This window comes from Ochlerotatus camptorhynchus, unplaced genomic scaffold, assembly GCF_037179485.1.
Source record: "Ochlerotatus camptorhynchus isolate MF236.1 unplaced genomic scaffold, CSIRO-AGI_Acam_v1.1 ptg000193l, whole genome shotgun sequence".
NCBI lineage: Eukaryota > Metazoa > Arthropoda > Insecta > Diptera > Culicidae > Ochlerotatus > Ochlerotatus camptorhynchus.
In genome coordinates this window covers 9,831,096-9,853,264 of record NW_027040683.1, presented here as the reverse complement: position 1 = coordinate 9,853,264, position 22,169 = coordinate 9,831,096, and the positions used below count along the sequence as shown (strand labels likewise).

General features: G+C 41.1%; 1 protein-coding gene across 3 annotated transcripts in view; it reads left to right on the top strand.

Moving 5' to 3' along the window:
- Positions 1-22,169, top strand: part of sgg (shaggy) — a 138,346-nt gene that overhangs the window by 102,459 nt on the left and 13,718 nt on the right. For all 3 annotated transcript variants that reach the window (XM_065223597.1, XM_065223599.1, XM_065223598.1), the window contains one exon: positions 14,501-14,687. In XM_065223597.1, coding sequence (XP_065079669.1) covers positions 14,501-14,687 — 187 coding nt within the window. The remainder of the gene's footprint in view (positions 1-14,500; positions 14,688-22,169) is intronic.

Here is a 22,169-nt window from a genome sequence, read left to right as displayed (position 1 = left end):
TAGAAATAATTCGTAATCTTTTACATAGTTGGAGATGCTTAACGTCAAATATCAGATTTAAAGTGGTCATTTTATACGATAGATGAGGAGAAAAGTATAGAGTTGATAGTTCCGTTAGAGTGCGGCAGTGTAAAAATTGTATACAGAGAGTAGGATGCGAGCAAAGGTCAATTTTGAGGAAGCCACGAATCGGATTAATCATATCCTTTACCAAACTCCCCTGTTGGGGAAGGATGATGTGGGGTATCTCCTTTCGCCACCACTGGCAAAAGAGATGATCGCCGATTTGCTCACGTACCTTCGATGTGCGGCAGCAATTCTATCGACTCAAGTCCTCATCTGACGTAAGCACCTAGTCGATAGGTTTGGAAATTGCAGCTATTGTGGCCTCTACTGCTGTATGTGCTCCTGTCATCGTTAACTTAACGATCTCGAGGAGACACGGGTAGGGAAGGTGCTGGGAGCTTACCATCAATCATACTGTCATTGGTCGAAAGGTACAGTAGCAGCACCTCCCCTACCCTTGTCTCCTCGAGATGTTGTTATCCCAGCGGCGACCTCACCGACGACGACAACAACTGCTCTTGTGATGGATTTGATTTGGATTTCCAATCTACACGTCTTTCCTAAAACTCAAATATTACGTCTTTTACGTACGCTTTACATCATAGGAGAAATGGCTCTAATGCTCGCTAATAATCTGCTATTTATCAATTTTATCTAGATGAACGCGTCATTGGGACGGCACTAATGGATATGTTTGGTTGCTATTGAAAATTTAGACGATTGCTGAATTTATGTATGGGCCCAAATTAGGGGCATTTAGGCCGACATTACATCCATTTGCCCTATTATGAAAGAAAGCCGATTTAAAGTATAACTCTGTAATGTAAAGGAGCTTGGGAATGAACCCATGATTTTCTGCTCAGTAAGCAAAATTGGTCACCACAAGGCCACCGAGCTGCTTATTTCACAAACAATTACGATCAAGTTCCTGCCTGGGGGTGCGACACATCTAAATCTCAAATTTAGATGGTCGGAAAATCTCACGTTAGCGAATCAATCTACGAAAAATCTTGTTTCAACTCTTGTATCTTAATCGATCTACTCACATCGCTCTCCAACTATTTGAAGGAAATCTTAAAAATCTTCATCAATCTTCGTTCTATCACTAAGCTTGGGCGCAGCAAAGCAAAAATTTTCCTGCATCTTAGTTAGAGTCGCACCCTTCGGTTCCTGCTCTTGAGAAGGATTTGTTATAGATTTCCAATCGACACATCTTTCCTTAAACCCGAAAATTATTTATTTTACGTACTCGTTCCTCCAACCGAATTTCAATACGCTTTAAGTCATATTAAGAATAAATCCGATTATGTGAAGCAGCTTCAGATTGAACCCATAATGTTCTGCTCAGTAAGCAAAATCGGTCGCCACTAGCCCAGCGAGCTATTTATATCGGCGACGACTTCACCTATCACTGGGAATTCCGGGGAAAACTTTGAAATTCCGGGAAAACCCCGGCAATTCAATGGCACCATCAGGAAAATTTTGCTCGAAGAACCGATATCTTTACTTTTACCGCTTCTGTAATATGGAATGATAGCAACACTTTCGTCTAGTTGTTTCTATAATTCGTTCACTTTTCAATGAAACACAGACTGACAAACTTTGTCATTTTTCAAACTGCTGTTAATCTCCCGACAGATTCTGTCAGGTTGCTCTGGAATTTTCTTCTAATCTTCCAAAAAAAAAAGTTCGACTTCACTGGTGCTTACCTACCCTCCGAAAAGCTTCCACTGTACTTTATTGATAGTTCTTAATTCAGAGTAATTTTCCCGGGAATGGTTCGATGTGGTCTATTTTTTGTGAATATGTTTATTGAGCACGTATTTTTTAAATGTTTCCCAGGCCCCATCTAAATAGTTTCAATTGAATTGGGAAACGTGTTTTTCGGTGAAATTAGCGAAAAGTGTTTCCCACATCAACTCATTTTCTCAAACACGTGTAAATAAGCATACTTGGAAATGATTTTTGAATCGTTGTCTTTTCGTAAATTGATGAGTGCCAAGTTATTTACAGATGCAGATTTTAAGTTTTTTGCATACCGGGAAAATAATCTCGTATATGTATACCGGGCAAACCGGGAAAACCCGAGAATTAAAAAAAGGCTAACGGGTGGCGGCTCTAATTTCCGCTAAATTGCGAGTTCTTATGAAAAAACAAAAACTGAGAAATTTATGGTAGTCTAGAGTACTTTAAGGAAATTCAGAAATCTTTTGGGCAGTTTTAATAACATCAGTAAAGTCTAGACTATTGACGAAGTTATCCAATAAGTGTCGATAATTTGGGCATTCCATGAACTTGAGAAAAATCTTGAGAAATTCTGTGAAAATCATAGAACTGCATTAATTATTTCGTTTTGATTCCAAGAAAATTGTGGGAGAATAAAGAAATTCTAAAAATTTCAGAAATCTTCGAAAACTTCACAGAAGTGTAGAGATCTTCTGAAACATTTCGAGAACTTCATAGAAGTGTATGGAACTTAAGGGTGGATCCGAGTACTCCAGGAACTTTCATGAACATTAGCTAACTGCGGGAGAAAAACTTCTAGTAAGTAAGCTCCACAAATAGGGAGAATTTCAGAGGTAGTTCAGTTCCATTAGTTTTTGCAAATTATCGGGAAACCTTAAGTAATTCCCATATTTTCAGATAATTTAAGAGATACTAAGACAATTATTGAGGTATTCACATAAGTTGAGAAGTCCACGAAAGCTTAAATATTTTTAGGACAGTTCAATTAAATTCAGGGCAGTACAACCAGCTTCATGAGAACTGCAAACACTTAAGAGAAGTTTCGTGAGAATTTAGGAAATAATAGAGAACCTCAGAGCAGTTCTGTTAACATTAGATAAATGACATACATTTCAAAGAAGTTTCGAGAACTTCAGCGAATTTTTAATGCTTTAAAGAAGATTCATGATGGAGGAGGAGAAAATTTGAGGAAGGAAGTTTACAAATTTGATTATTGTCAGCATCAGGCTAGTTTATCAAACTATAAAAGAACTTCAAGGCAGTTTCATTAACTTCAAGTAGTTATGGACGCCTCAGATTAGCGGTGGGTACGCACTTTCAGGTATGAGTGCGCGATATTTAAAATAAATCGTTGTGATTTAAATACTTTGTCGACAGTAATAAATACTTTTAGCGGTATTGAAAGAAGTCAATAAGCGGCGCCGGTGGTGTAGTGGTAAGCGTGATTACCTCTCACCCCAGAAGGCCTGGGTTCAATCCCAGTCGGCGCCGCCGGGATGTTCTGATGCATAACATCTCTGATAACGCCTTCCTTCGGAAGGGAAGTAAAGCCGTTGGTCCCCGATTCATGAGTTGATGGGTCGATAGGTAGGGTCCAGGTGTGGGAGCTGCCTCTCTGGCTTCGGTAGCATTGGTGCTCAGCACGGAAAACAAATCAAGGAAAAAAATTAATAAATAATTAATGATAACTAATGTAATGCGTATTATTGAAAGACTAATGCGTGCTCCTCGCATAATAGTCCATTCCATATTCAATGGATATTTCTCATGGAAATTCGCTTGGAGATCGTACTCAGTTTTCGTTTTGTATCCTCCCGCAACTCTCATGGAATTATTCTAGAAATTCACTTGCAACAGAGTTGGGAGGAGATGCTATACTAATAAAGGGTGTCCACGATGAAATTGCCACACACAAAATTGATTCGCAAAATTCGAGTTTTCTCCGATTGCCATCAAATTTTCAGGGATTGAGAAATTTTTTTTTTTTTTTTTTTTTTTTTTTTTATTATAGTCACTTTAACACTCTTGGGTCCGGGGTGAGATTTGAACTCGTGACTTTGGCGTGAGAGGTATGGATGCTAACCACTACGCCGGGGTCGCCCCCCATTGAGAAATAACTATTAAACTTCATTTTACCATTTTACTCGTATTTTATTTACAGTCCATACGCAAATGCCCGCACCTTGGCCTTAACCCCGGCCATAAGATTCTGCACAACCTGTGAAACCATGTAAACCCATACTTTCTTCAGTTCCTCGACTGTCTTCACTACCTTAGGTCGTTTAAGAAGGTGCTGCTTCATAATCGCCCAGTACTTCTCGATGGGGCGGAGCTCCGGAGTGTTGGGAGGGTTGAACATTTTCGGCACGAAATTGACCTTATTGTCCGCATACCACTTCAGCACGTCCTTGGAGTAGTGGCATGAGGCCAAATCCGGCCAGAAGATTGTTGGGACGTTGTGGGCCTTCAGGAGAGGAAGCAGCCGCTTCTGGAGGCACTCTTTTATGTACACCTGTCCGTTCATCGTGTCCTGGGTCACGAAAGGTGCACTCCGCTTCCCGCACGTGCAGATGGCTTGCCAAACCAGGAATTTCTTCGCAAATTTGGACATCTTCTGAGTGCGGACATGCTCCGGAACGCTGAACTTATCCTTGGCCGTGAAAAACAGGTTGCCGGGGATCTGTTTGAAGTCGGCCTTCACATATGTTTCGTCGTCCATGATGCAGCATTCAACTTTCGTCAGCATGTTGAGGTACAACTTCCTGGCACGGGTTTTGGCGGACTTGTTCAGCTTCTCGTCGCGATTAGGGGCCTTTTGTACCTTGAACGTTCGAAGCCCAGCCTTAGTTTTGGCCTTCTGGACAAAACTTCGGCTTAGGTGCAGCTTCTTAGCCACATCCCTAACGGAGGCGTTCGGATTTCGGTTGAAGGCCCCAACTACGCGGTTGTGATTTTTGGTGTTGTACGGAATACTTTTTCCTTCACTTCTGGGCTTCCGATCGGTGGTCAACCGTTCCTCGAACCGCTTAATCACTCGCGACACCGTGGAATTCGCGATTCCCAACGTTTTAGCGATGGAACGATGCGAGAGATCCTTGTTCTCGTGATGAATGCGCAAGATTTTATCACGCACGAGCTGTTCTTTCGACTCCATTTCCGCGAGTTTTGATCACAGGACTTTAAAACTTGCAGGATGTAAATAATGCACTATGAACTAAATCCACCCAAATTTTCATTAAATTCTACCCAACGGTTAAAAAGTTAGAGCAATTTCATAGTGTGGCAATTTCATCGTGGACACCACATGTGTGAGGGGATCGACAGGGCATATCTCAAATCCCCTCACCCATCAAAGTGTGAGTTAGGTAAAGGAGTGCGCATTTGACCTAACTCTGATAGGTGAGCAGATTTGAGGTATGTCCTGGGATCCACAACCAAAAAAAAAAGGTATTACAAATCTTAGAATTTTTTAAATGTATTTGTTACTGAAGATTAATCTACTTTACAAGTTCAATGAGTTAATGGAAATAACGAGCAAAATGCATTCTTTTCTTTAAAATATCCTTCGTAAGACAATTATTAAATTCCCTGAGTAATGATGAGATTCCCTGAGACTTCCAGGGGTGTTCAGGGAAAATAAAATTCCCTGGGATTCCAGGTTTTTTTTTCCAGGTAGTAGAGAAACCCTGCTCAGTGGTGCTCAGTTGAAGGTATATGGCGGGCAATATTGAGTATATGGCGGGGTAAGTGAGTAAGGGGATGATGAAAACAGCCAAGGGAGACAAGCTAAAGGGGCAATTCAAAGATTGTTTGTTTAGCGACTTTCCTCGTAATTCATTGCATCGACAGCAAATTTATTTTTTAGATCTTGAAAAAATTTAGATCACGAATCATTAACAATATTGTTTCTACAAAACTGTAACAGATTTTACGAGCTCTAAAATTAAGTTAATATTTTTAATGGGATATCTCGAAAGATTTCCAAGGCCTTATTTAGACTTGAGTTTTCCGAGCTACAGAATCATGACTCATGAACGCCATGAATTTTGGAAAGTGAAAGCAATTTTTAAGAAAACTTGAGCTTGAAAAAAGAAACATGGGATCTGTCTTGAACTTGGATAAATTTACAGGGAAAACATAAAAGGAATTTCGATGAGAATTGGCATAATTTAAAGGTTATTCCGAAGAGAACTCCTAGGGAATTCTGGAAAGTATTCTTAAAGAATTCCGAGAAGACTAGAAAGTGATTCTGAAAAGAAATTGAAAGGCTTTGTGAGGAAAGCTTCAGGTGGAATTACATGGTAATTCTGAGGAAACGTTCAGGAGAATTTCAGAGAATCTCTGAGAAGAACTCAAAGAGAATCCAGAATATCCAAAACTCTACAACGCCAAATAAATTCTGACAGGAGTACCAAAGCAATACTGACAAGAACTTCATACGAGTTCTAACATTAATTTCAAAAGAAATGTGGTAATAATTCGAAAGGAATCTGTATCTGAAGTTGATTTAATTCCAAAGGAATCTTAAGGAGGATGAAATATTTTTGACTGCGTCAAGGAGAAGCTATATTTTTTCAGTAGTTTTTAGTTAAATTTCGTTCGAACTCACAGCATCTGCGGATAGTATCATGGGAGAATTGAGATGATTACAACAGAATTAAAAAATATGTATAACGGAATTTTGGGAAAATTCGAACGGAGGCAAATTAAAACGACAATTTATGGAAAATTCGAAAAGAATTTTGAAAAATTTAGAAGGATTTTAGAAAATAATTTAGAGAATAAAATAAAGTAGTTCCACAAGAACTCTGATATGAAATCCAAGGAAATCTTAATTTGATAAAAGTTTCATACATTCCACATCCTGAAAGCATTCTGCGGGCCGCACAAACTCACCAGGCCTGTGGGCCATTTGGATGAGCACCACTAGGGTCTAGCTAATACCGGGGGTTTGATCATACACTTGCTATTGAATATTTCGCTTTAAAGGTCCATACCGTACATAAGTATTTATGTAAGTCTAATACATCAAACATTCCTTTGGTGTGCCATCAAAACAACTACTTTTATCCTCTTCTTAGGTTGGTTAGATGCTTTATTTTATTCACCGGTATTTTGTTAAGCTTGCCAAGTTCGATGTTACTAATCTTTTTTTTTTAAGTCCTTTATGTTGACTACTTTTCTTACGTTCAGAACTAGAGGCAGCAATTTTGATTAATTATATAATATCGACATTTAAAAAACTTCGTTAAACTTCAAGGACTTCTAAGAAGTTCAAGGAACATCGTAGAAATTAAGGAAACTTATTAGAAATTTTGGCAACTTCATAGATCTACAGAAAATTTCGTAGAAACAAGGAACTCGAAAAAGTTCTGGAAACTGCGTAGAAGTGGGAAATTTATTTGAGTTTGAGAGATTCGTAGAAGTTAAGGGAACATTATTTAATTTCAGGGAAGCTAATTATCGATCGGGAACCTCTATATAACTTCAGGGCACTTGTTTGAGGCCTCATGGTCTTGGAATAGTTGTGAAAATTACGTACAAATGCAAGAAATTTCGTTCGTGGAACTTCGCGGAAAATCATCGAGAAACGTAGAAGTACAGCAAACTTTGTAGAAGTTTTGCGAATTTCGTAGGATTTTGAGGAGCTGCGTAAAACTTCATATAAGTGTAAGGAATTTTGAAAAAGTTCAGGGAATGTTGTAGAAAATCTACAGATAGTTCAATCAACTTCTTGGAACTTCAGGGATCCTCACTTCAGTGTAGGGAACTACGTTGCAGTTTGTCAGAGATCTTAATTCTAAAAAGCTCCATGAACTTCCTTCCTTCCTTCCTTCCTTTCGTTAAATTTCAAGGAACTTCCAGATTATCAAGAATATTTGTAGATGATAGGTGCTTTTCCAGAAGTGCAAAGATGTTCAGAGATCTTCGTAGACTTAAGAGAGATTGACTAAATATGGAATTTGGAATAAATTTTGGGAACCTCGTAGAAGTTGAGGAAATTTAGTAAAACTTAAGGGAGTTTTGTAGATGTTCAGGAAACATTGCATAAGCTACAGAATATTCCTTCAGACATCTTTCCTAGACAGCAGTAAATATTCAAAAGATCTCCATATAGGCAAAGATATTAGTCAAGTTCTCTGGATATTTTTCCAAGACTTCAGGTTGATCAAGTTCTGAGGATCTCCAACTGTTTAAAAATGTAATATTCTTTCAAGACTGTAGGTTGTTGAGGAAGTACCGTAATCCGGGGGAAAATTGATCACCGGGGTGAAATTGATCACAATGCGTTGCACTTCTAATTGTCACGTATAACATGGTCGGTGATAGATATAAAAAAAAAAATCTTAAAAGTATTTCATCATGAGACTCCAATGATTGTTTTTCCTAGCGAAAAAAATTGCATAAATTTCAATTTTATAGAGCTGACATTAAGTAGCATACAATATCAACATCCAAACAAATGATCATAGGACTGCAACGATTGATGTCATTACCATTCAAGTATCTTGTTTTACTAAACGAAGTGTCAATGAATCCGAATTATTTAATAAATTGCGGTAGAATGTTTCAAATATCCTGAAATCCAGGGTTTTTCGAAAAATTACCAGTGAATTTGAATGAAATTGCCTACATTTAGGCGCAACTGTGCATTTAAGACATCTTTTTTGGTGTCTCTGCTGAAAACACTTTTCACACAAGGGTTTTAGCATCTGAATCGGATTCAGGGAAGCCACATTTAATAAGAATAATTACTAAAAATGCACTGGGAAGCCATTTGAGGGGTTGATCAATTTCACCCCATATTAATATTTTCAAATTTAAGATATCAAAGATGTCCTAAAAATTAACAGAACATCCAATATTATAAGAAATTATGCAGAACGATGGAGCCCTCATAGCTACTGACTTAATTGCGATTAGTTTCTTGTAGACATTTATTTATTTACGTTAAATAGTGATCAATTTATCCCGGATTACGGAATTCAAAAGTTTTCCAGCTAATTGAATCTGTGATGGAATCTTGAATGATGAATCTAGATTTATGGACATGTTTGTACATTCTGATTTCGGGCATAAATTTTAACGAAGAGATGGAAATTTCTACATATACATATATAATATGTATAAATTTCTTTCTTTCCGATGAAATTTATGCCCGGAATTCAGCTGCATGATAGTTTGAATGCCTTAGCACCGGGTATAACCAAACCTAATATCATTTAAAAAAATTTAAAACTCCAATGCTTTTGTAAAAATAAATTCAATTTTTATCTAATTACAAACAGGGATACAATAATTCAAGTTTCGAATTCATTCCTTTCGATTAGAATTAAAGTTAAATCTTGCTTGACTCCGAATGTTAGTTAGTCCGATGCATCGAATAAACAATGCTCTGAATAAATGCTTTATTACTTTCTTTTCTCTTGAAATATGAGAGTCGTAACAAATTACAACCAGACTTTTCATTATTTTTCGAAATTTTTAAATCCTAATCTTGAACATGTTTAAGTGCATGAAATTTATTCTGTGTGCACTTTACCATGTTTCAAATTCAAACTCCTGGAATTTATTTGGCTTCCTATGTCTGATGATGAAATATTCAGAATCTAAAAAAGCTAGTAACAAAATTCATGGAATTACCTAACTCTGAGCATTTTCTTCAGTTTGAGATGCTTAAATTTATGACATCCGGACGCTATGTGATTTCATTACAAAAAGCATGAACAAAGGATCATTGCTTGTTGAAATTCAGTAAACTTTTAAGGCTCCCCCAACATGATCGCAATCATTGCTATGAAATAGAAATAATCAAATTTATTGTTTCACCATTATAATAAAAGTAAGCCTCAATGTCGTATTATCAGTCACAGAAAAAAATTTTTCCCAAAAATAAGCATCATTGCGAACTTTTATTTAACCGTAGTTTAGCAAAATAAAAAAAAATCAACAGGCCATCCCTAGGCCAGATAAATTTTCTAGCTACGCCAATGTATCAGTCCCATCCTGAAACTGAATCGTCCAGAGGTCTAGTTACAGGTCTGCTTTTTGAATTGCCATATTTTTCACTGATATAACAAAACATGCAAGCCTCAGTTATTGCAACTGATTTTAATTTGAAAAAAAATATCAATATAATTTTTCTCTGATTCTTCAAATATTTGCCTGGAAATTGCCCTTCGTAACATCGTGTTTTCTCTGAGACATGATTTTCGGCCAAAAAGCGCGCCTTTGCGTCAGAAAAGGCAACTAATGTATTCTATAAACATTACGAGGGATGCTTCAGAGCTACAACAGAGATTATGATCAAAACTTGTTTAAACAATTCTAAATAGAGCAGGAATTAAGGCGTAACATCTTTTGTAAACAATGACTTCTATCGATATTTTTTTTAAACGCTTTATTTGTTCCAAATTCAAAATAAATACATTACATTTTAACCAAGGTGCTCCAGTTACTACAGTAGCTTACCAGCCTTAATTGTTATGATATATATCTAAGTGTTTTTACATTGTTCCTGCCTAGGCAATTCAGCATTTTAAACAGGTTTTATAAACCTGCATGTCAGTATAACAATTGAAATCTTAAAACTAAAACTAAATCTTATCTAAGTACAAAGGGAACTAATCGTTGCAATTGAAGATTGCAACGATTTTTGCCTGAAATTATTAATTATTTTGTTGGACATTTGTTCTAAAGTCTCAACATTCAACAATTCTATGTACTTCGGTAGTACTGTACCAGGGAGGCAACTTTAAAATCATCTTCAAAACTTTGCTCTGAATCCTTTGAAGTGCTTTTTTCCTGGTAGTGCATCAACTAGACCATATTGGCACAGCGTAAAGCATGGCCGGTCTAAAAACTTGTTTAAATATTAGAAGTTTATTCGTCAGGCAAAGTTTGGATTTCCTGTTTATAAGAGGATACAAACATTTGATATATTTGTTACATTTGGCTTGAGTGCCCTCAATGTGATCTTTAAAAGTTAATTTTTGGTCAAGTATTAATCCAAGATATTTCACTTGGTTTGACCAGGAAATTGGAACTCCGTTCATAGTGACTATGTGACTACTACTAGGTTTCAAAAACGAAGCTCTAGGCTTATGTGGAAATATTATAAGTTGAGTTTTGGAAGCGTTGGGAGAAATCTTCCATTTTTGTAAATAAGAAGAGAAAATATCTAAAATTTTCTGCAGTCTGCGGCAAATAACACGAAGACTTCTTCCTCTAGCGGGAATGCCTGTGTCATCAGCGAACAAAGATTTGTGGCAACCGTGAGGCAAATCAGACCTATCTTTTCAACAAGTTTACTTATTAAAGAAAGCAAAATTATTAGACGGAAGCTAGAAGCTTCAGCTGGATTTTTATCCGGCTTCAAAATTGGAACAACTTTAGCATTTTTCCATTTATCAGGAAAGTATGCCAAATGGAAACATCTGTTAAATAATTTTACCAAGAAAGACAAGGTACTCTCTGGGAGTTTTTTTTTTATGAGGATATAGAAAATTTCATCATCACCTGGAGCTTTCATATTATGAAACTTTTTAGTTATATATCTTACTTCCTTCAAATCAGTCCCTCAGGAATCATCAAAAATATTTTCGCGAGAGAAAATATTCAGATAATCCCGAGCAACCGGATTCTCAATAGGACTAGTAAGACCCAAACTAAAATTATGTGAACTCTCGAATTGCTTAGCAAGTTTCTGGGTTTTTTTTTTTCAAATTTGTGATTAATAATTTTACCACCTTCTTTAAGCGCTGGAATAGGCTTTTGAGGTTTTTTTTTCAAATTTTTTTGAGTTTCCACAAGGGTTTGGAACTCGGGTCTAATTCAGAAACATTATTTTCAAAAGTTTTGTTCCTCAGGGCAGAAAATCGTTTTTTTAATTTGTTTTTGTAAATCCCGCCAGATAACTTTCATGGCAGGATCGCGTGTTCTTTGATATTGTCTCCTACGGACATTTTTAAGACGGATCAAGAGCTGAAGATCGTCGTCTATTATAATTGAATCGAATTTAACCTAGCATTTTGGTACTGAGGCAGCTCTTGCTTCAACTATAGAAGTAGTCAGAGATTCAAGAGCAAAATTAATTTCATCTTTGGTTTGCAAAGGAATGTTTGGATCGAAGTTATATTCCATAAATGTTCGATATTGCTCCCAATCAGCTCTATGGTAATTGAAAGTAGAGCTGTTGGGATTACAAATTAATTCTTGGGATATTTCAAAAGTTACTGGAAGGTGATCAGAACCGAAGTCAGCATGGGTAACCAATTGGCTACAAAGTTGACATGAATCAGTTAAGACCAAATTAATAGTTGAGGGATTTCTTGCTGAAGAAAAGCATGTTGGACTGCTTGGATATTTAATAGTGTTATAACCTGCAGAACAATCATCAAATAGAATATTACCATTGGAATTGCTTTGAGCATTATTCCATGAGCGATGTTGTGCATTAAAATCACCAATAATGAAGAATTTAGACCTATGACGGGTAAGTTTCTGGAGGTCACCCTTGAGCAAATTCTTTTGATGGCCTACGCATTGGAATGGCAAATAGGCAGCTATACACGTAAGTTGTCCAAATTTTGTTTCAACAGAAACTCCTAAAGTTTCAAAAACTTTGGTTTCAAATGAAGAAAGAATCTTATGTTTGATTCGTCTATGAGCATTGATGGCAACGCCACCACAGGGTCCATCAAGACGATCATTTCTATAATTGAAATACTTTGCGTCCTTCTTAACCTTATGGTCAGGTTTAAGGAACGTTTCAGTTATAACGGGAATATGCACGTTACGAAATCTCAAAAAGTTAAATAGCTCGTCTTCATTATCTTTAAGAGATCGAGCATTCCAATTTAGACTTATATCGATGATTTCTAGGAATTCAAGGCAAGTCCACGCAGACCAACCTAACCATCGGATAGGGGAAGTCTTTCCCTACCCGTTGAGGATGTTGGTTTGCGTGGGTGAATCGTCAAGAGAAGTCATTGTATACAAAAGCTGTAAGGCCCTAATTCCAGCTCTATCTAGAATTACTTTCGTGTTCCCACAGGTATCTCCGGGCCTAAGCAATGAGCACAACTTTTTTCTCTGATTGTAATTAATGTAATTAAATTATATTTTTAGTGTGTAATAATTGCAACTCACTCACCCCTCGGCTGTAACCAAATGCAGGTTGGCAGGTGTGTCGAATGGGAAGTTTCTGTCCCCCTGCGTGATGTATGGAAACTCGAAGAGTGAACTATATTGTAAATATAGTACATTTGTATTTTCTCAGTATAGGTCGAACGTATCTATCTACCATTTACTCACAACCCAAATCAGTATGTGTAGGTATCAGAAGTGAAGAAGGTCACCCATGTAGTGAATCACCGTCACCAGGAAATTTCGAATCAAACATTTCCGGCAAAATTGTGTTGTTTGTTCTTGCATTTTGCTGCACACCGAAGGGTTTCGCGCCAATAAGGTTTGTTGTTAGACCGTGAAGCAGACAAATTTCATCCGATGGAAATTCGCGCAGAACCCTCCTTATATTCATTCTTGTACACCAGCAAAACTCCCAGTTTGTCGTTGTTCTGTTGGTCAATCTAATCAGAAATGGAAACCGTGTTTTTTTTCCCCAGTAGGTATACTAAGCTGTGATAATAATAAACCATTATCGATTGACTAACTAAAAAAAAATCACCAGGGATACGAAATATGGTAATCACCCAATCGAGTGTTCGCCCTAACGAGTTCACTGTTGAAGAATATTTCGGCACTAGTTTAGTTCTCTAGCATTCCCCCTTGGGCCGAGAGTGACCACCCACCGCACAGCACGGCTTGCATTAAAGCTTCTTCTTTCTCTTCGTATTGCGCCATCATCTCCGCAGAAATCATTCCTCTCATCACTGCTATGATAACGTAACCGTAGTGCGTCGTGACACTGTTTGTAGCTCAACTGCCTGCAACTAAACAACTCACACTGTTCTTGTTCTTGATCCGAGTTTGTGCTTCACTTCATCCCGTAACGTTGGATTGATTGGCTGTTGTTCTCTCTCTCCTCTCCATGTATATCCGTGTTTTGTCATGTAGTAGCTGATGAGAGGAAGCAAGCTGCCTTCTCTTCGAATCTGTTGCTGCTGTCTAAGCCGGTATCTCATCTCGTCACCACCCACCACTGCATCGCTCGCCGCACACCTTTTGTTTAATTTACTTTCGTTTTTTTTCGTTAACTGACGTGAGTCGAAACCAATCGCCTGATGATCTGACAGCAAAGAGTGAATTATTGAAGTTCGTTTCCTACTTTTCTTCTTTTCTCAAACCCAACACAACCATTGGAAGCAGAATAAGAGCTGATTCAGGCAAAAATATGCTTTCTCAGCTAAAAAAAAATTGCTTATTCAGCCTTCAATCGGCTCAAATGGTTTGTTGGGACCTGCCTACCTTTTTCTGTTTTCTTTTTGTTCGTTTCGTTTGCTCGTACGAAACCTTTTCTATTCTTATTTTCTCCATTTTTATCCCGATTATTGTTTTCTGTTTATTTATTATTTGTTATGTTTTTTTTCTCTCTCTTTTAACATCGACTATTTCCTGTTCTTTACTTTTCCGTTCTGTTCCTTTTTTTTTATTTTGCGATAAAAAACAACTTTACTGATAACATTTGTTTTCATTTCTCTTTCCCATCCGTCGTCATCCTCGCCAGGTATTCCGAGCACGTACTCCACCAGATGCGATCGCCCTGGTGTCCCGGTTGCTAGAGTACACCCCGGGTACAAGGATCACCCCGATCCAGGCATGTGCGCACCCATTCTTCAACGAGCTGCGAGAGGGCAACAAGACACTACCGAACGGTCGCGAATTTCCTCCGTTGTTCAACTTCACCGAACAAGGTAATTTTTAAAGTTTCCTAATCAATGAGTTATTTACAGCTAATTTTCCCATGTGCAGTGACTTACGTCATCTCTGCTCTCCGACGAGTATAATCTCTTGATTAGTAATCTTAGAGCCTGTAACTAATTCGGGATTGGAGACGCAAGTAAATGCTGCTCAATGACGCGAAAGGGGGGATTAAGATTCATAATCTGCATACCTGATGACATTAGTAGGATTCCCAAAAAATAGCAAACCGTAAGACTTTTCACGGGAGAATGCAGAAGAGCAAACAAGAAGTCGCCTTCCAGGAAAAATAAGAAGAACTCGTGAATACCTTTCTGGAATTGAAACCATACGAAACGACTTTAGTGCACTTAAATCACACCTGATCAACTTCATCAGTTGTCTGAAAGACTGGAAGAGCGGGTAGATTAAGCTCTTAGTATACATTCAGGGCATTCCAGGGAAGAGCGTCGGATCACCATGGAGGAGCGGCTTATACAGCCAACGTCTGTCGGATGCACAAGCAAAGCTTATCCCGGAAGCGACACCTAAGCCCGGAAGCTAAACCATCAGGACGGATAGGAGACCTCAAGCTGTCATGGGATGCCATGATCCCGAGAAAAAAAATGCCCGAGACGGTTTGCGGAGTTTATGGCGATAACACCATGGTGATCGGGGGTTCGCTCTTCCCCCATCGACCCGAGATGGACATACCGAGAATCAAACCAACCACATTTGCATCAGCCAGATCAGAAGGGACAAGCGAGTGTGTGGGAACTTCTTGGCCGAAGGCAAGAGATAGAAGCAGCTATCCGAATTCAACTATCCTGATAATTCAATTTAGTATGTTATCTCTGGAAAACCACGACTTTTCCGCCCGACTGGATGCAGGACGCCTTATTGAAGGTCCCTATGTTTGCAACTTGAAGCTGCACTGCCTGATCTTTTTTTCTTCTCGTCCTAGCTTTTCTCCCAATTCCGCTAATGTTAACCTATGGATCTAAGAGGATATGCAAATATGACATCCATAAGTTTTATATATCTTTAACCCTAGGGTGTGTACTACCTGGGAAACTGAAAATCTTCAGGGAATTTTGAAATTCTCGTATCAAGCATCCAAGCAATTCTGCAAATCTAAATTGATTGATGGACATAATAATTGTATGACATATTACAAACCCTTGGAAACGTAACGTAGCTGACAGTTTAGAAATTTACAAACAGAAACAAGCAAATTTACTGAATAAGGACCAAGGAAATGGATATTCCTGGCTTTTTAGACTATTACCTGCAACACGGAGACAACCAGCCCAAACGACAAATTACGTAACTCAATAAACAAAACACGCCTACCTGTACCTGTAGTTACCTCTATGCATGTACTATGTACTTACTGATTAAAGAGCCCGAGTACGGAGCTTACGTTGGAATCAAATCCAAGTTGCTTCCTGAAGCCGAAAAACGACGTGACCCGTTCACCCGTTCTGAAGGTGGAATAACGTCACCAGTCTCGTCAGCAACGAAGCGATGGCAGTGCTAGTGGAAGTCAGGAGACACGGGTCTGCTCATCGAGGATGACTTCTGCTTAATAGGACAATTTGTGTTCAGCAAAATGAGATTGAGCGATAACAGGTCCGTGATGACCTTAGATGTTCTGGGCTGCACGCGCGCTACAATGTGAGCAGCAGCGTGTATCCTAGCCCGAGAGGGCCGGGAAATCACTTGAAATGCTCATTTAGTCGGGATTATGGATTGAAATGGTAAGTGCAGTAAGTGCTGGTCATTAGCTAGCGTTGATTACGTTCCTGCCCTTTGTACACACCGCCCGTCGCTACTACCGATGGATTATTTAGTGAGGTCTTTGAAGGTGAACTAGTCCCTCGGGATTACATTTGACTCGCTGAAGTTGACCAAACTTGATGATTTAGAGGAAGTAAAAGTCGTAACAAGGTTTCCGTAGGTAAGAAACCTGGTCACCTGAAACGGAACTGCAGAAAGCATCTGGGAAGAAGCAGGATGAAGCACACTGCGAGCCAGCCGAAAAAAGAAGATACTGCGAAGGCAAAGCAAGTCAAAAACGTTTTCGATGGACCACTTGCTTGGATTGCCGGGAATACAGAAAATGTGAGCTGGTTTGTGGACAGTGGGGCTTCGAAGCACATGACGGGAACAAGAAGTTTCTTTGAATCCCTAAACGAGCTGAAGGGAATGAGCGTAATGCTGGCGGACGTTAAAAAGGCAGCTGTCGAAGGAATAGGCAGCGGGAAGATTACCGGAGTCAATATGGACGGATGTCCGCTGGATATTGCGCTATCGGACTTGCTGTATGTTCCGAAATTTACAAGTGGATTTATTTCGGTGACTACCCTCGCAAATAAATACTTCAGTGTACTATTTGGGGAAAATGGCAGTGAGATCCGGTGGCACAGCAGGGTACTTTTCGCGTACTATTGGCTGTCGCAGGCAATCGCGGCTGGATCGTCAAACATCCGGACGTCAAAACGGCCTATCTATATGGCACACTGCAAGAAGAGATTTTCATGCGCCAGCAACCAGGATTCATCGTCAAAGGAAGACAACATCAATTCTGCCGGCTACGTAAAAGCATTTACGGCCTAAAGCAAGCTGCCAAGGTTTGGCATATGACTGTTGCGCAGATTTTGATTGGTATGGGGTTCGACCAATGTACGGCGGACACGTGCTTGTACCGGAAGCGTCTCGATAATGGTGATTAGGTGTATCTTATGATCTACGTAGACGACATTTTGGTTGTGTGTGCGCATGAGGAGGAGATCACAAAGGTCGAACATTCACTGCAAGAGAAGTTAACCATCTCCAAGTTGGGGAATATCAACTGTTTTCTGGGAATACGAGTCACGAGGAGCGTTGATGGTTTCTTCGTCTTGGATCAAAGTGTTTTCATAAGAAAGCTGGTTAAACGTTTTGGGATGGAAGGCGCAAAAGATTCGAAGTATCCACTCGACACTTGGTATTTCAAAGTAATGAAGTACAGTCGAAACCTCAAGGACAACGTCGAGTATCACAAGCTGATTGGATCTCTATTGTATCTAGAAACGAATACCCGTCCGGATATTGCGGCTAGCGTGGGAATACTTAGCCGTTGACTGGAACGAGGCCAAAAGGATCGTCCGGTACTTGATTCATACGATGGACTACGGTCTGAAGCTTGGCGGAAGCACTAGAGAAGTGGAGGAGAATTTGGAGGGCTACTGTGACACCGATTGGCCGGGTGATAACAACGACCGCAAGTCATGCAGTGGTTACCTGTTCCGCTTAGGACAAGCTATGATCAGCTGGACGAGCCGTAAGCAGAGCAGCGTGGCTACGTCCACCATGAAGGCAGAATACGTAGCATTGTCGGAGGCTACACAGCAACAGTTTTACTGAGAAGGTTGATGGATGAGCTGAACGTGAAGCAAACCTGTGCAACCGTAATTCCCGAAGACAACAAAGGATGAATGAACTTCGTCGCACTCGATCAACAGAAGCGAAGATCGAAACATATCGATACTCGTTTCCATTATACCAAGGAGCGGTGTGCTACAGGAGAAATGGAGCTGCGGTTCTGTCCGTCCAAGGATATGATCGCGGACATTCTGACTAAGCCTTTTGGGCCGGTTATGATCGGAAGGTTCGATGGAGATGGAGGAGGTCAAGGCTAGTTCACGAGGAATTTTTTTCTTTCTTACCGTGATTTTTAGCCGTAGGCTAGTTCATCACGTTATACACCAGATGGTCAGGCTAGATCTTGCCTAAAAAATAGGTTTCAATTTAAAATGAACGTGACGTATAACCGGCTCTGATTACCCAACGAATGAGACAGACAACATTTTAAAAACTTAATGTAAGGTGAGGATTACATCGGGGCTGTGGTGAGGACTGGGTGCGCGAACAAGGTAGAGCTCCACCGTAGGAGAGAGTGCCCGGTCCGTCGGAGAAACCCCGACGGCAGAAATAAAAAATAGAAACGTGAGGAACACACGATCAGTGCAGTCACCGACGGGGGGCTAGATTTGGTCATACAAGTGGGCTTCTTTCAGAAAGGCGATCAGCGCAGCCAACGTCGAGGGGTCGTTACCAAGCAGATTACTGACGTTCTCCAGGAGTCCATGTTGTTCGCGTAGCTTCTAGAACTCCGGGCAGATACACAGCACGTGTTCCACCGAGGCGGGGATGCTGCAGATTGAACAGAGAAAGGTGTCCCACCGAAATTACAGGAAATCCTCGCATGGCCGGTCCGGAGTCTTGAGATGATCCGGTGGTCCTTGTACTTTTGGCTGTCCGGCCAGGAGCGTACGGTTCCCTTGATCTTCCTCAAGAAAGTGGTCCGCGACTGGAACCATTCCTGCTGCCAGGCTTCCATAATGGTATTCCCAATCCAACGCTTGACGTCGAGGAGGGGTACGTTTCTGGTGTAGCGGGGGGGATGCGCCAGATCGCGCCAGTCTGTCCGCAGCCTCGTTTCCGGGAACAGCGCAGTGTCCCCGGATCCAAGTAAAGACGGTTGAAGGTGGGGCGTACCGTGTAATGGCTTGTGTCCAGGGGTGGCTCGGGGCTTCGGCTTCCAGCGCTTGGATGACGCTGTGTGAGTCAGTTAATACGAGGATCGGTTGATCTGCCGGAGTGATGGCTGCGTCTAGAATAGCTGCGGCTTCAGCGGAAAAGACGGAACACTCCTCCGGTAGACTTTGACTCGTTCGGTGTTCGGTCCTGTCACTCCGAGTCCAACTCCAGCCCGGGACCGCGATCCGTCCGTAAAACAATGAACGAGCCCCGGATAAACCGACCCGAGAAGCTCTGCAACAGAACGTCTCAAAGCTACAGAGTTATCTCCGGCTTGGAATCCACTCTTAATCCGCTTATCTATTTTGACGAGGTTTGATCGCCAACTCTTCTCTCCATGCCAGTGGACCCTGGCCACTGGGGGAAGGTCACGGTTGGCTGCAGTGCGGAGGGCTCTGTTTCCCTCGTTGAGGAGAAAGACCCTTTCATTCCCGGATGTCTTAGCAGCGAGGGCAGCGGCTTTCGTAGCAATGGCTGCAGCAGATCGATAGTGGAAAGGGAGGATTCCGATTTCCACACATGCGGCGTCTGCAGGCGTGGAAGGGAGAAGGCCGGATACGATACGTACGTAGGTATTGTATATCGGAGCGAGGGTGTGGTTGAGCTTCTCGGTGGCTAAGCAGGTTATTTCGGGGCCGTAGAAAAGTTGACTGTCGATAACAGCCCGAGCGACACGAAGGCGGATCTCACGGTTGCTGGAGCGATGCGGGCGGGATATTGTCCTGACTATGTTGATGCGGCTACGACATTTTTTCACCATCCTGAAGTGCTGGTTGAAGCTTATGGTGCGATCCAGTACTACCCCCAGAACACGCACTGTTTTCTTGAGCGGAATCGGGTGATCTTGGATGGTGATCGGTGGTCCTCGAATCAGATGGTCCGAGTGACATATATGGCACCGTACACTCTTCGGAGCGGAGAGCTGGAAACCAACCGAAAGCGCCCACCTGCTGACGGCGGAGACTGCTGCTTGAGCTATGTTCCTGGTCCGCTTAGTCGTTCGTCCCGTTGCGACGATGAGTATGTCGTCGGCATAAACGATTACGTGTACGTTCTTGGGCAATCGGCTGAATACCCCGTTCATTGCCACCAGGAATAGCGTTACCGCTATGACGGACCCCTGGAACACTCCAGTTTCTTCGGGGAACGGATCCGAGCGAGTGTTCCCGACGGTCACCTGGAAGGTACGATCAAGGAGGAAATTCCGTACAAAATGTGTGATGTGACCTTCCAGGCCCCAGCCGATGAGCTGCCTGATGACATCAGGTGTCCATGCCCTGTTGAACGCCTTTGAAATATCAAGGGAGACTAAGTCCGCATGGTGACCGTTGTCCTGGGCTTCCTTAAGTACATTCCCGAGGGCTGCAAAGTAAGTGGAGGAGCCGTGTCCTTGCCGGAACGCATGCTGCCGTTCGTCGAGGAGGCCGTTTGACTCCAGAAACTGCTTAAGACGACGATTTACCATTCTCTCCATCACTTTTGCCGTGTTGTTCTTCGGAATGGGTACAACCAAGCTTTGTTTCCAGAGGTCCGAATACGAGTCAGTGAGCCATAGATCGTTGAAGAGGGCGAGTAGCCTCGTTTTTCGTTTGAAGATTTCCAAGGTATCCAATCTCGTCCGGCCCGGCAGATTTACCACAACTGCTGCCGAGGGCAAATTGGAGCTCCCGGAATGTAAGAGCTTCGTTGATCTGGAGAGGAGGGAAATTGGGTGGAATTTGCAAGTCGCCAATGCTGCTTGTGGAAGGTTTGACGCGCTGGACGAAATCGCTGTCGTAGCTGACTGACAGCAGACAGGCCGGCAAAATATTTTCCTAATTCGTCGGCGATGTCCTTCGGTTCCGAGATTGAGGTGCCATGAGCTTGCCACTCAGAGCGTTGACGCGATTCCACAATTCACTCGACGATTGGGATTCGTCGATTGAATCTAAGAAATCCATCCAGCTAGATCGCTTTGCGTCACGGATCACCTGTCTGCACGAGAGATGGCGTTCTCGGTAAAACTTCAGCGCTTCCTCCCTCCCAGGGTCGTCTAAGGCGAGACGCACGAGGAGGAGTGTTAGCGTGTAACGCCGCCAGCACAACAAAGCCGGTTCCCAGCTCGTTGGTGGTGTCACAGCTCTGGTAAAAAGTAGCCGCTCGATGCCCGCTTTTCCATACTTTTTGTCCCGTCCAGCAAAGTTCCTGCAGTGCTACGACTTCGAAGTTGCGTGGTTGAAGTTCGTCATAGATTAACCTATCGCAGCCCGGGAAGCCAAACCATTTTCTAGAGATACTGGCGAGGGGGAACTAGCATCGAATCAACAGTCTCCACACTGGTTGGGTTTTGCATCGATATGTGTTTGGGCAACGCGCCACTTCCCTATACGTTCTATTGTTAACATTGTAATGCCTGCTATACCGTATTGTGTTTGTACGTTTATTGTATCGTGTGTGAAATATATTCAATCGTCTCGAAACCACCACCGCAGCTGGTTGGTAGAATATTCGGTCGTATTTTAATTTAATCTTATACTGATCACAACGCAGTAGGGTCCTATCGTGCGCGATCAATATGATTTAAACGATTAAGGCAAGGCTCCGATTTTGGCAACACGTTTCCAATAACTTTAATTTTCTTTAATATTGAATATGGAAACTGCTGTAGAAAAATTGATAGAAATGTAACTTTAAGTTTACCAAAAATCTAGATGAAACATTATGGTTACGATACAATATCATTCTTGTTTTTTAAAGATCAATAATAATATTATCTTAAAGAATATGATGGCACTTACAAGCTTTGAAATTACAGGTTCTAACAATCATTAATTCAAGAGCCACATGTGAAAAGGGCATACAAGCTTTTTGTAAACAAACCTTTGTAAGCCTTGTTCTCGCCAACCGAGGGTCACCCACGCAAAGCAACAACA